Source organism: Oncorhynchus clarkii, chromosome 30 (genome assembly GCF_045791955.1).
Source record: "Oncorhynchus clarkii lewisi isolate Uvic-CL-2024 chromosome 30, UVic_Ocla_1.0, whole genome shotgun sequence".
In the NCBI taxonomy this organism is placed as follows: domain Eukaryota; kingdom Metazoa; phylum Chordata; class Actinopteri; order Salmoniformes; family Salmonidae; genus Oncorhynchus; species Oncorhynchus clarkii.
The window spans coordinates 23,682,334-23,695,832 of record NC_092176.1 but is presented as its reverse complement, the minus strand read 5'-3'; the positions used below and the strand labels follow the sequence as shown (position 1 = coordinate 23,695,832).

The 13,499-nt window shown below is 41.8% G+C and overlaps 1 protein-coding gene across 4 annotated transcripts in view; it reads left to right on the top strand.

The window, feature by feature from the left end:
* Positions 1–4,204, top strand: part of LOC139389900 (plasminogen activator, tissue) — a 29,101-nt gene extending 24,897 nt beyond the window's left edge. For 3 of the 4 annotated variants that reach the window (XM_071136924.1, XM_071136926.1, XM_071136925.1), the window contains 2 exons: positions 802–950; positions 1,304–2,615. In XM_071136924.1, the coding sequence (XP_070993025.1) occupies positions 802–950; positions 1,304–1,471 (317 nt within the window). In that variant the 3' untranslated portion in view covers positions 1,472–2,615. Of the gene's footprint in view, positions 1–801; positions 951–1,303 lie in introns of all 4 variants that reach the window. The other variant, XM_071136922.1, reaches the window with a different exon arrangement.
* The last annotated feature ends 9,295 nt before the right edge of the window (positions 4,205–13,499 follow it).

Here is a 13,499-nt window from a genome sequence, read left to right as displayed (position 1 = left end):
TGTGTGTTTTATCAGTTTCTTTATGACAATATTTAGGGAATTCCATGACAGTAGCTACAGTAAGGGGCTATAGCAGAACACAACTAGACTACAAATGCATGCTGGGCCGGGCATGCGAGAAGGCTGACACTCCAGCCTTTGAGAATCTCACTCCGTGCTCCAGTCAATTTGGGCACGCTCTGCTCCTCGCACCACTCCAGCTCTGCTCCGCTCACATACTTTGTTCCAGAGGCAATTTGGAACTTGATAGTAAAAACCGAGGACAGACGGTTTTTACATGCTTCAGCACTCGGAGTTCCCTTTCTTGTGTGGCCTGCCACTTTGCGGCTGAGCCGTTGTTGCTCTTAGATGTTTCCACATCACAATAACAGTTGACCGGGGCAGCTCTATCAGGGCAGAAATTGAATGAACTGACTTGTTGGAAAGGTGGCATCCTATGACGGCGGCACGTTAAGTCACTGAGCTCTTCAGTAAAGCCATTCTACTGACAATGTTTGTCTATGGAGATTGCATGGCTCTGTCAGCAACAGGTGAGGCTGAAATGGCCAAATCCAGTCATTTGAAGGGGTGTCCACATACTTTTGTGTATATATAGTGTACCTAAAGCAGTGTTTCTTAATCCTGGTCCTGAGGCCCAAAGGGGTGCATAACCCTTGCTATCTTTTCTTATTCAGTCTAGAGATGTAAAATAAAAAATGTTATATAGGCTATATGTGTTAGAGGGCATGGAGCAATGCAGGCCGACCAACATCAATAGTGTGTCCAGAGCTTAATACCCTCCCATTTCCCCTCTCTCCATAGTTAATGCGATGTACTCTGAGCGGGTGAAGAGGGGTCACGTGAGGTTGTGGCCTCAGGACCGCTGTGTCCCTAATGTCTTATCTGGGCGTCTGGTCACCTCCAACATGCTGTGTGCCGGGGACACCCGGGGTCTGGATGACGCCTGCAAGGTGAAGAGGGCTCTTCTTTTACCCTCCTAAGACCCAAACACACTCTGTCTGTGTCCCAAATAGCACTATATTCTCTATATAGTGCACTACTTCTGACCATAGCACTATGGGCCCAGGTCAAAAGTAGTGCACTATATATGTAGGGAATAGGGTGCCATTTGCCATGCAGTATGTAGCCCAAAGCCCCAAAAACTCTACAACACTAAGCACTTAAATAGCTAATTAGCTGGTACAAGGATGTGTCATGTTGGATGTTAGTGCTCCTGATTTAATATTTATAAAATGGTACTGTAGGCCTCCTGCTGAACCATGACTGAACCACAACTGACAAGTGTCCCTCCTCTCCTATGCAGGGTGACTCTGGCGGTCCTCTCGTCTGTCCCAAGGATGGGAAGATGACTCTGATGGGGCTGATCAGCTGGGGTGATGGCTGTGGGAAGAAAGACACACCCGGGGTGTACACACGTGTTACACAATACACTGACTGGATCAGCAGCAAGAAACAGGAAACCAGCCAGTAAACACACACACACACACACACACAAAAACAGTACTCACCTGGAGAGAACTTGTGAGAATTCATCTGACTCCTGTCCATCAATCACAATGCCTTAACCGAGGAAGGGACAACCACTCAATGCACAAGAGGAACCTCCAGTACTCCAATACATTATGTGTATGCATTGTTTAACTCTTGGGCTGAGAGGGAGAATGCAGTAAGGTCAGAAGAAACTCAGAACACTACACCTCAGTACCTTCCAGCTGATTCCTGTTCTACCCACCCAGAGCTACATGTAAAGTATATATTTAGGAATATGGCTCTGCTTCCACCACTCCATATGCAGCTAATAGAATGGACATGTACTTTGCACATAAGGTTCCATAGGAATGTATATAGCCACTCCAATTAACATTTCCCAGTTCATTTAGAGTTAATTTTACATGGGTGGCCTGCTGTTTGAATTGAATTTTGCAATGTTACCCTCCTACCCCACTATAGCACTAACCACAAAACAATCTGCTGGATCAATCTTAGACAGCAGCTACATTCCAAACTGAAAACTCAACCCAATACCTCTATTTGTTGACTCCCTCAGCCCCTAACAGTTCTCAATAGGCGTAAGAAATATGGGAGGAAAAGCCCACCTTCCAGATGCTTGAAAGGCATGAATTAAGGCGTTGAGTTGTCAGATTGGAATATAGCTAAAGCCTGAACACAGCCACCATTATCTGTCTCCATTCCATAAGCGTTGGGTTGAGCCCAGCGATCAGCATATCCAGTCTTTTAAAGTTGGATTTATGTTGAAAAGGACTGGGAGGTGTTTGTATCTAACGAAAGCTCTTTCACTGCAACGCTCTTGGACTCAACCTCCCTAACATAGTACAGTATTTGTTCATGTTTGAGTGAGTGTTCATATTTATTATCTCACAAATATATACCCTCTCGGACAGTAATGTTTAATATTTGTATTTTACATGTGTATTAAGTTAATATTTATGCCTATTCCTGTTAGTTTTTTTTCTACTGTAATAGTTTATGCAGTATTTTTAGTAGTTAAATGTGTAGAGTTCTGAAAGAGTTTGTTTAATTTATTTTTGGGGCTATCATAACCTTTTTCTGAGAGACTTACACCCATCTTTTTAAATAAAGAACATTTAAATAACGTTTTTGGTTACCTCTTCAATTTCTCTTGTTACGAGGCTAAGCCGTCGACTAGATTAGACCTAGAGGGCTATGCCTAGACACACAAGCACATACAGTGCCTTGTGAAAGTATTCGGCCCCCTTGAACTTTGCGACCTTTTGCCACATTTCAGGCTTCAAACATAAAGATATAAAACTGTATTTTTTTGTGAAGAATCAACAACAAGTGGGACACAATCATGAAGTGGAACGACATTGGATATTTCAAACTTTTTTAACAAATCAAAAACTGAAAAATTGGGCGTGCAAAATTATTCAGCCCCCTTAAGTTAATACTTTGTAGCGCCACCTTTTGCTGTGATTACAGCTGTAAGTCGCTTGGGGTATGTCTCTATCCGTTTTGCACATCGAGAGACTGAATTTTTTTCCCATTCCTCCTTGCAAAACAGCTCGAGCTCAGTGAGGTTGGATGGAGAGCATTTGTGAACAGCAGTTTTCAGTTCTTTCCACAGATTCTCGATTGGATTCAGGTCTGGACTTTGACTTGGCCATTCTAACACCTGGATATGTTTTTTTTGAACCATTCCATTGTAGATTTTGCTTTATGTTTTGGATCATTGTCTTGTTGGAAGACAAATCTCCGTCCCAGTCTCAGGTCTTTTGCAGACTCCATCAGGTTCTTCCAGAATGGTCCTGTATTTGGCTCCATCCATCTTCCCATCAATTTTAACCATCTTCCCTGTCCCTACTGAAGAAAAGCAGGCTCAAACCATGATGCTGCCACCACCATGTTTGACAGTGGGGATGGTGTGTTCAGGGTGATGAGCTGTGTTGCTTTTACGCCAAACATAACGTCTTGCATTGTTGCCAAAAAGTTCAATTTTGGTTTTATCTGACCAGAGCATCTTCTTCCACATGTTTGGTGTCTCCCAGGTGGCTTGTGGCAAACTTTAAACAACACTTTTTATGGATATCTTTAAGAAATGGCTTTCTTCTTGCCACTCTTCCATAAAGGCCATATTTGTGCAATATACCCCTGATTGTTGTCCTATGGACAGAGTCTCCCACCTCAGCTGTAGATCTCTGCAGTTCATCCAGAGTGATCATGGGCCTCTTGGCTGCATCTCTGATCAGTCTTCTCCTTGTATGAGCTGAAAGTTTAGAGGGACGGCCAGGTCTTGGTAGATTTGCAGTGGTCTGATACTCCTTCCATTTCAATATTATCGCTTGCACAGTGCTCCTTGGGATGTTTAAAGCTTGGGAAATATTTTTGTATCCAAATATGGCTTTAAACTTCTTCACAACAGTATCTCGGACCTGCCTGGTGTGTTCCTTGTTCTTCATGATGCTCTCTGCGCTTTTGACGGACCTCTGAGACTATCACAGTGCAGGTGCATTTATACGGAGACTTGATTACACACAGGTGGATTGTATTTATCATCATTAGTCATTTAGGTCAACATTGGATCATTCAGAGATCCTCACTGAACTTCTGGAGAGAGTTTGCTGCACTGAAAGTAAAGGGGCTGAATAATTTTGCACGCCCAATTTTTCAGTTTTTGATTTGTTAAAAAAGTTTGAAATATCCAATAAATGTCGTTCCACTTCATGATTGTGTCCCACTTGTTGATTCTTCACAAAAAAATACAGTTTTATATCTTTATGTTTGAAGCCTGAAATGTGGCAAAAGGTCGCAAAGTTCAAGGGGGCCGAATACTTTCGCAAGGCACTGTACATCACTTTCATGTATCATCATGCTGGCACACATCAGATAACATGTTTGTAATACTTAGGCTACAGATTTATTGCAGCGCTGTTCACGTAATCCTTGCATCCACACACTTTATTCCAAGGTCATTATTTTGAGAGAAAAAAATGGTCGAAAGGTGGTCAGCGCGTCCTCACACATATCATTGTTAAATCTTAGGTCTATCGTTCCACAGGGATGCTGGCCAATGTTGACTCCAATGCAGTTGTCCTTTGGGTGGTGGTGGACCGTTCTTGATACAAGTGAAACTGAGTGTGAAAAATCCAGCAGTGTTGCAGTTCTTGACATACTCAAACCGGTGTGCCTGGCACCTTCTACCATACCCAGTTCAATGGCACAACTACACAATCCATGTCTCAATTGTCTCGAGGCTTAAAAATCCTTTAACCAGTTTTCTACATTTCATCTCCACTGATTGAAGTGGATTTAAGACATGACATCAATAAGGGATAATAGCTTTCACCTGGATACACCTGGTCGGTCTATTTCATGTAAAGAGCAGGTGTTATTGTTTTGTACACAGTGTATATAAACTATAAGATAAATCAGACATGTTTTTACATTTGCAAATCATTTAATCTTTGTAGTTATATAATTCAATGGACTTGCCCCTATTCATGTACTCGAAAGAAGGAGCTTAAAAGGGACGAGTGCTGTACCACGGTTGAAAGAGTCAAGTGTGATTTAGAAGTGGATCGTAAGTGCATTGTAATAGAGATGGCAAATATTGTGAGAAGCAGGAAGGAGAAAAGGAGACAAAAGGGTGGCTAGTGGGGTCCAGGGGCATGCCCCCACAGTTTTTAAATGTTATTCGAAGGACTCCTGGGAGGCTTACGACTACAACCAGGGTGGAATTAAAATCAAATCACACGTCAGGTGTATTCAGGATGCTTTGAATGAACATTCAAAAGTTGACGACTTGGTTTGAAGTACTAAAAGTACAGAATAAGATACTTGAAGCATTTCAATATAGCCTTTTCTCATTTTTATGACAAGACTGTCCAGGACATACTTTAGCTTAAAACAAGTAGTTGCAGCGGCAAAATTTTGAAGAAGTGGAATAATAGAAGTATGGAGAATTACAGTAGTGTTGTTGCTGACACAAGCACAGTAATTACCCTATGTTTTTTCCATTGTAAGGAATGAGAATTTTTCCAATGACCTACATTAACTATTGTGAAAGACCAAATAAGTTCAACAGATGTGAACGAGTCTGCATTTGTGCTTATTTTAATTGCTGTTCATTGAGATATGTTAAATACACCACCAAAAGTTAGTTTTGTTTAATTCAGGTCCCTAGGATTTTTGGGGGGTTTTGAAGCAAATTTCCTGCAATTTTCTGTAGTGTAACATGACTCATATCTTTTGTGTAAGCTACTTCATTATAATTTCATATCATATTTCATTCAATATGGATAAAGAAAAAGTCTAGAATATTTTCACAAATATTATTTTAATTTATGAGCCATCAAGTATCAATTTATTTAAACATATTTTAAACTCATTTGATAGCAACAGTCACACATTAGATTACTTCAGTAAGGGTGAGAATAGGATGTTCATTATTCATTAGTAATGCCTTACGCGTGTCTATAAATTCCTGTCTGTCATGTCAACTAATTGAGATGGTGGTTGCCCATAGAGAACGATAGAGCGGTCTAATGGCCAAAAGGCAGTATTAGCATGGGCAGCGCCATTGAGGGCTTCCACCATTTTAATGTAGTCAACTGGGTGGGACTTCCAATTTCATTGGCTGATCCCTCCTGGTGACCCTGTTGGGGTCATGTCCAACTGGGTCATCAGGAGGGATCAGCTAATTGTGAAGAAGAAAATTGAGTCAATGGTGCAGATACAAACATGAGTCCTATGTCTTTCTCTATGTGGTTGCTTGACCCTCAATTGAATTTGCTCAACTCCTCCGTACTCTCTCCTCCGTCCTCTCTGGCCTCCTTTTGAAAAATATCAAAAGTAGTCAAGGAGAGGCAGCGAGAAGAGGGAAAGTGGACAAAAATGTGGCTGTATGAAATAAGACTCTTCTTCTCCAATTGCGTGTCATCAGGCAAATTACGTTAACAGGATGGAATCCCAAAAGAAATACATAAAGTGATACAAACAAATGAAGCTAGTTGTCCAATACATTTTATAGATAAAAGGATAAGTAGCATGCTGTTTTTAAACGTTTGCATGCTTTTGAGAAAACAATAGCTGATTCAAATGGGGGTGTGGCAGATTCCGATACTCTTCTGCAAAAAACTCAGGTAAGATACACTTGTGCTTCCTCGCCTAAAGGAAGCTATCAAGGAGGTGAGGACTGTCGTCCGTTTGCCTACTAACATAGATTTGGATATAATGACGAGATACCCGCCTCCACCCTAACAAGGGGATTTGTTGTCCACAGAGCGGAACGGCTGGCTGTCAAGCTGCCGCCTATTCCTCTCTTTGGATTGGTGGATATATCTCAATATTTGTATACTTTTTAAAATATTTGATGAGGGCTGTTGACGTCAACCGCCTGTATTTAACGGATAGAGATGCTATGCTAATAGATACATGTCATGAATATGCATAGCCATCTCGAGACAACTCTGATAAAGTGTTTTTTCTCAAAGTTTCCGGGATGCCACGTGTCCTACTTATATCAGTACACTCGTAACAATCTAAGCATTAATAAAGTTATATTCTAATCAAATAAACCACACATAGCAATTGACTTCCATACAAAAACTCCTCACTTGGTGAGCAAAATAAATAAAACTACCCCACCAACTGGAGAACACAGTTTTTTGGCCAGTTGTCCCTATCTCTTTGCCTCTTCCTCTCTGCTACTAACGAATTGACAGTGACATTCTCCTCGACCACTCATCTGTTTCCAGGTCATGGAGGAGAGAGGACGGAGGACTGACTTTTTCCCAAATGAGAAAAGGCCAGTGCCACGTCCTGCTGAGTTCCATATGTCTCGTCACGTGTCCAAGTTTTATCTTTCATACAAGCTGACGTTGGACTTCGAACCCTCCAAACAGCGTGCTACACTTCCAGTCTTTTTTACTCCTCGACATTAGGTCCTAACTCAGCCTCTGAATATCATAGATATGAAACAAAGATATCCTTTAATTTTAGCACTGCTTTATTGTCGTGTCTACAGTGCATTCGGAAAGTATTCAGGCACCTTGAATTTAAAAAAATGTATTAAATTATTGTTTTTCTAGATCAAGCTACTACTTTGTCATTATACCCCATAATGACAAAGCACAGGTTTTTAGAAGTTTTGCAAATGTATAATTAAAAAAAAACAAATACCTTATTTACATAAGTATTCAGACCCTTTTCTATGAGACTCAAAATTGAGCTCAGGTGCATCCTGTTTCCATTGATCATCCTTGAGATGTTTCTACAACTTCATTAGAGTCCACCTGTGGTAAATTCAATTGATTGGACATGATTTGGATAGGCTGTCACGACTTCCACCGAAGTTGGTCCCTCTCCAAATTCGGGCGGCATTCGGCGGTTGACGTCACCGGTCTTCTAGCCATCACTGCTCCACCTTTCATTTTTCCATTTGTTTTGTCTTGTTTTCCACACACCTGTTTTACATCTCCTCATGATTACTATGTTTATTTAGCCCTCTGTTCCCTCCATGTCTGTGTGGGGTATTGTTTATTGTCTAGGTTGGCACGCTTCCGGCTGGGTTGCGCAGGGTTTTATTTGTACTGATTTGTGGCAGCCGGTACTTTGTACTTTGTGCTGCCTAATTTGTTGTTTGGGCATTTGTTTCTGTGACGCGGTTGCGTTCTGTTCTTACTATTGCCTCAGTAAAGTGCTTATTTGTTCACTCATCTATGCTCTCCTGCGCCTGACTTCCATGCACCGGCTACACCCACCGCTTAACATAGGCACACACCTGCCGGCAGTTGAAGTCGGAAGTTTACATACATCTTAGCCAAATACATTTAAACACAATTTTTCACAATTCCTAAACATTCCCTGTTTTAGGTCAGTTAGGATCACCACTTTATTTTAAGAATGTGAAATGTCAGAATAATAGTAGAGAGAATGATTTATTTCAGTTTTTATTTCTTTCATCACATTCCCAGTGGGTCAGAAGTTTACATACACTCAATTAGTATTTGGTAGCATTGCTTTTAAATTGTTTAACTTGGGTCAAACGTTTCGGTAGCCTTCCACAAGCTTCCCACAATAACTTGGGTGAATTTTGGCCCATTCCTCCTGACAGAGTTGGTGTAACTGAGTCAGGTTTGTAGGCCTCCTTGCTCGCACACACTTTTTCAGTTCTGCCCACAAATTTTCTATAGGCTTGAGGTCAGGGCTTTGTGATGGCCACTCCAATACCTTGACTTTGTTGTCCTTAAGCAATTTTGCCACAACTTTGGAAGAATGCTTGGGGTAAATGTCCATTTGGAAGACCCATTTGCGACCAGGTTTTAAATTCCTGACTGATGTCCTGAGATGTTGCTTCAACATATCCACATAATTGTCGTCCCTCGTGATGCCATCTATTTTGTGAAGTGCACTAGTCCCTCCTGCAGCAAAGCACCCCCACAACATAATGCTGCCACCCCTGTGCGTCACGGTTGGGATGGTGTTCTTTGGCTTGCAAGCTTCCCCCTTTTTCCTCCAAACATAACGATGGTCATTATGGCCAAACAGTTCTATTTTTGTTTCATTAGACCAGAGGACATTTCTCCAAAAAGTACGATCTTTGTCCCCATGCGCAGTTGCAAACCGTAGTCTGGCTTTTTTTGGAGCAGTGGCTTCTTCCTTGTTGAGCAGCCTTAAAGGTTATGTCGATATAGGACTCGTTTTACTGTGGATATAGATACTTTTGTACCTGTTTCCTCCAGCATCTTCACAAGGTCCTTTGCGGCATTTTTTTTAAGGAGGTCTTGGCTGATTTATTTAGATTTTCCTATGATGTCAAGCAAAGAGGCACTGAGTTTGGAGGTAGGCCTGGAAATACATCCACAGGTACACCTCCAATTGACTCAAATTATGTCAATTAACTTATCAGAAGCTTCTAAAACCATTACATCATTTTCTGGAATTTTCCAAGCTGTTTAAAGGCATAGTCAACTTACTGTATCTAAACATCTGACCCACTGGAATTGTGATACAGTGAAATAATCTGTCTGTAAACAATTGTTGGAAAAATTACTTCTGTCATGCACAAAGAAGATGTCCTAACCGATTTGCCAAAACTATAGTTTGTTAACAAGAAATGTGTGGAGTGGTTGAAAAACAAGTTTTAATGACTCCAATCTAAGTGTATGTAAACTTCCGACTTCAACTTTATGTAAGGTCCAGTTGAGAGTGCATGTCAGAGCAAAAACCAAGCCATCAGGTCGAAGGAATTGTCCGTAGAGCTCCAAAACAGGGTTGTTGAGGCACAGATCTGGGGAAGGGTACCAAAAATGTCTGCCGCATTGAAGGTCCGCAAGAACACAGTGGCCATCATCGTTCTTAAATGGAAGAAGCTTGGAACCACCAAGACTCTTTCTAGAGCTGGCCGCCAGGCCAAACTGAGCAACCGGGGGAGAAGGGCCTTGGTCAGGTGGGTGTCCAAGAACCCGATGGTCACTCTGACAGAGCTCCAGAGTTCCTCTGTGGAGATGGGAGAACCTTCCAGAAGGACAACCATCTCTGCAGCACTCCACCAATCAGGCCTTTATGGTGGAGTGGCCAGATGGAAGCCACTCCTCATTAAAAGGCACATGACAGTCCGCTTGGAGTTTTCCAAAAGGCACCGAAAGACCCTCAGACAATGAGAAGCAAGATTCTCTGGTTTGACGAAGATTGAACTCTTTGGCCTGAATGCCAAGCGTCACGTCTGGAGGAAACCTGGCACCGTCTCTACGGTGAAGCATGATGATGGCAGCATCATGCTGTGGGGATCTTTTTCAGAGGCAGGGACTGGGAGAGTAGTCAAGATCGAGGGAAAGGCGAACGGAGCAAAGTACAGAGGGATCCTTGATGAAAGCCTGCTCCACAGAGCTCACGACCTCAGGCGGGGGCAAAGTTCACCTTTCAACAGGACAACGACCCTAAGCACACAGCCAAGACAAGGCACGAGTGGCTTCTGGACAAGTCTCTGAATGTCCTTGAGTGGCCCAGACAGAGCCGGGACTTGTATCATAACAAAATGTGGAAAAAGTCAAAGGGTCTGAATACTTTCCGAATGCACTGTATAAATGATGCACTGTATAATGATGAGATGGTCTTGTCTCTGCCCTAACAATAGGAGTCGTTGTCGCAAAAGGGGAAAGGTAGGAGGCGGCGAGATCAGATGGGACCAACAGACAGACACAACTCTGTTTTCTCAAAGTTGCCAAGATGTCACCTGCGTCCACTTATATCAGCACATTCGTAACAACCTAAATATTACAAAACTTCTATTCAATCAAATAAGTCTCACAAATTAGCAATCACATTTTTTGTTGACCAAATCCAACACGGTCATAGACCTCCATATGAAAAAACACAACCAAACCAAGCCACACTGCTTCTTCACACAATGCCCGCTTAACCCAGAAGCCAGCCACACCAATGTGTCAGAGGAAACACTGTACACCTGGTCGACCGTGCATGCGCCCGGACCGCCACAGGAGTCGTTAGAGCACGATGGGACAAGGACATCCTTGCGGGCCAAACCCTCTCCCAACCCAGACGACGCTGGGACAATTGTGCGCCGTCCCATGGGTTTCCCGGTCGCGGCCGGCTGCGACAGAGCTTGGACTCGAACCAGGATCTCTATAGCCCTGCAATGCAGTGCCTTAGACCACTTCTGCCACTCGGGAGGCACATAGACAGATATTGATGGGAGTGGAGCCTCTCGCTTTACCTCTTCCTCTCTGTCCCAGTTAGAGTGCTTCCCTACAGTGTGAGAGCAAAGGCCAGTGCAATCCCACTATTCCAAAAAGCTTCCTCTTCTTGTCTCATTTGTTTCCTCTCCTTACAGATTCTGAAGAGACATCCACCATGTTGCTTTCACCGACAGTATACCATGTCTTCTTAATTTTCAGTTCAGTCTATGTGCAGATGAAGGAGAGAAGATGAGGAGAGGAGGTATCTTTAGACTATTGAGGAGCAGCCCAATCTGCCTGGTCTCCGAAGTAAAGTGCGCTCTTCCTTATACTGTTTTGGGCCATAAAATTTGACTGATTCAACATTTTACTGGGGAAGAATTTAATATTAACATTTATTATGTTTTTTTTTGCGACAGACAGGCAACAGGAAGGCTAGGCTGTGAAACCAGGTGGCACATACAAGTCAGTGACCAAGTAGTATGCAAATTCTCAGAGGGAAAAAGAGGCACATCAGGACCGTTGCGGCACTGCCGGTCAACCTATCTCGCAAATGAAAATCAAGCATGTTCTGCTGATAGCATAGATGGGTTTCCAAGCAGCAGTATATTATACTGACAGCACCATCGTGGATTTTTTTCTCAAAATAAGAGTCCCCCTGCAAAGACATTTGGGAATGTCAATATTTTTGTCACTCTAGTGCAGTTCAACTGTTTTTCACAGCATTGCAACCACCTTTGAAAAAATGTATTGATAATTGTATGTATATTATTTGTAATATTGTTTATTTTGAAAGTTTACAAAAATACTGGTGTGTTGAAAGCTTTTGTGTAGGCTCTATTTAATCAAACCAAAAGGTGTAATGTTTGTTTTTCTTCACTGCATCAGGGATAGTGTACACAGACATTTCAGCTTTACAGCCTTCTTCAATGTGTAGGTACAATTTTATTTTAATTCAAAACAGCATTTGCAAAGAACAACCGATGAGCAGCAGGTGCTTCTAATCAGGGTTGCTACTCATCTGCCAATCAGGGATGAGAAATACAGAATTAAAGGGTATGGAAGCAGGCATGAAGGGCAACTCATGAATCAACCTCCCAAGGTGTCCGCTCACCTGACTACATCATATCAATTCATGAGATAGCATACCACTGTGGGTTTTACGCACCAGACAAGCTTCTGGGAGAGCGTGATGGATCTCTTTCGATTAGGCTATATTTAAAGAAATACACTTTAAATAAAATACACATTTATGTTACTGGAATTACTCAATAGAGTCTGCAAAACATAAATGGGTCTCTTGTGCTGGGCAATGGGTTTAATACAGAGTACTAGTGACTCCTCACTCCACTCACTGCAATGCTATACACGGTATATGGAATACTTATTGGCTTGTAGAGATTACTTTTCTACCTGTCTCAGCTAGTGGGGTGGGAAATACTCAGTGGGGTCTCTACTAATCAAATATGTGTTTAGGAGGGGGACTGTGTTGTACATACCCAACACCACTTCATTCTGACAACAATTTTGAGAGTATAATCTGTGATTGTGGAGGAGATCATGGGCAAAGATATTAACTGAGCTCAATCTGTAGGTCAACCTTTCATTGCCAACTGCTGGAAGATCAATAAAGCGAGATGGGGATACAGGTTCACATTACAGTGGTGACTTTTGACCTTACACGAGAAACATAAAGTACAAGAATATCTGGAATGCAGGTCCAAATTGTTTGTCTACTGAGTTCTGCTGCACATTTACTACATGTGCGTTTATGTTTAGAAGTGGAATTGATTTGATCACCATTAGGTTGATCTAGGTTGTTCACAGGTATGCCAGTCCATCATGGTTCATATTGTGTCTTCGTTTATATTGTATTTCACACTGGAAACAAACAAAGCAAGGTATTAAAGTTGTATTTACAACTGATATTTTTTTTAAATAATATGTTTATTATTTTACAATAAAAAGTCAAATAAAAAAGACAGCAATACTAACAATGACATTCATTGTACTGTTGAATGGGATGGCCAGTTTAGAAGACAAAACAAAACTTAACTCACACATACACAAAACAAAACAAAACCCTATTAGGTGGTGCATGTATAAGAAGACAGCATATAGCCATTACAAGCAGTGTAGTTAAGCCAAAAATAAATATTGAGTGGAGTACAGCACAGAGTAGCATCAGATCGTCAACCCAGTTATGAAGCGGGACTAGACCATTTATCCAGTATCGGCTGCCATATTTTGTAAAACATTGGACTTCTATTGGAGGTATTGTATCGAATCTTTTCCATATGTATTACATTCCCTAAATCCCGT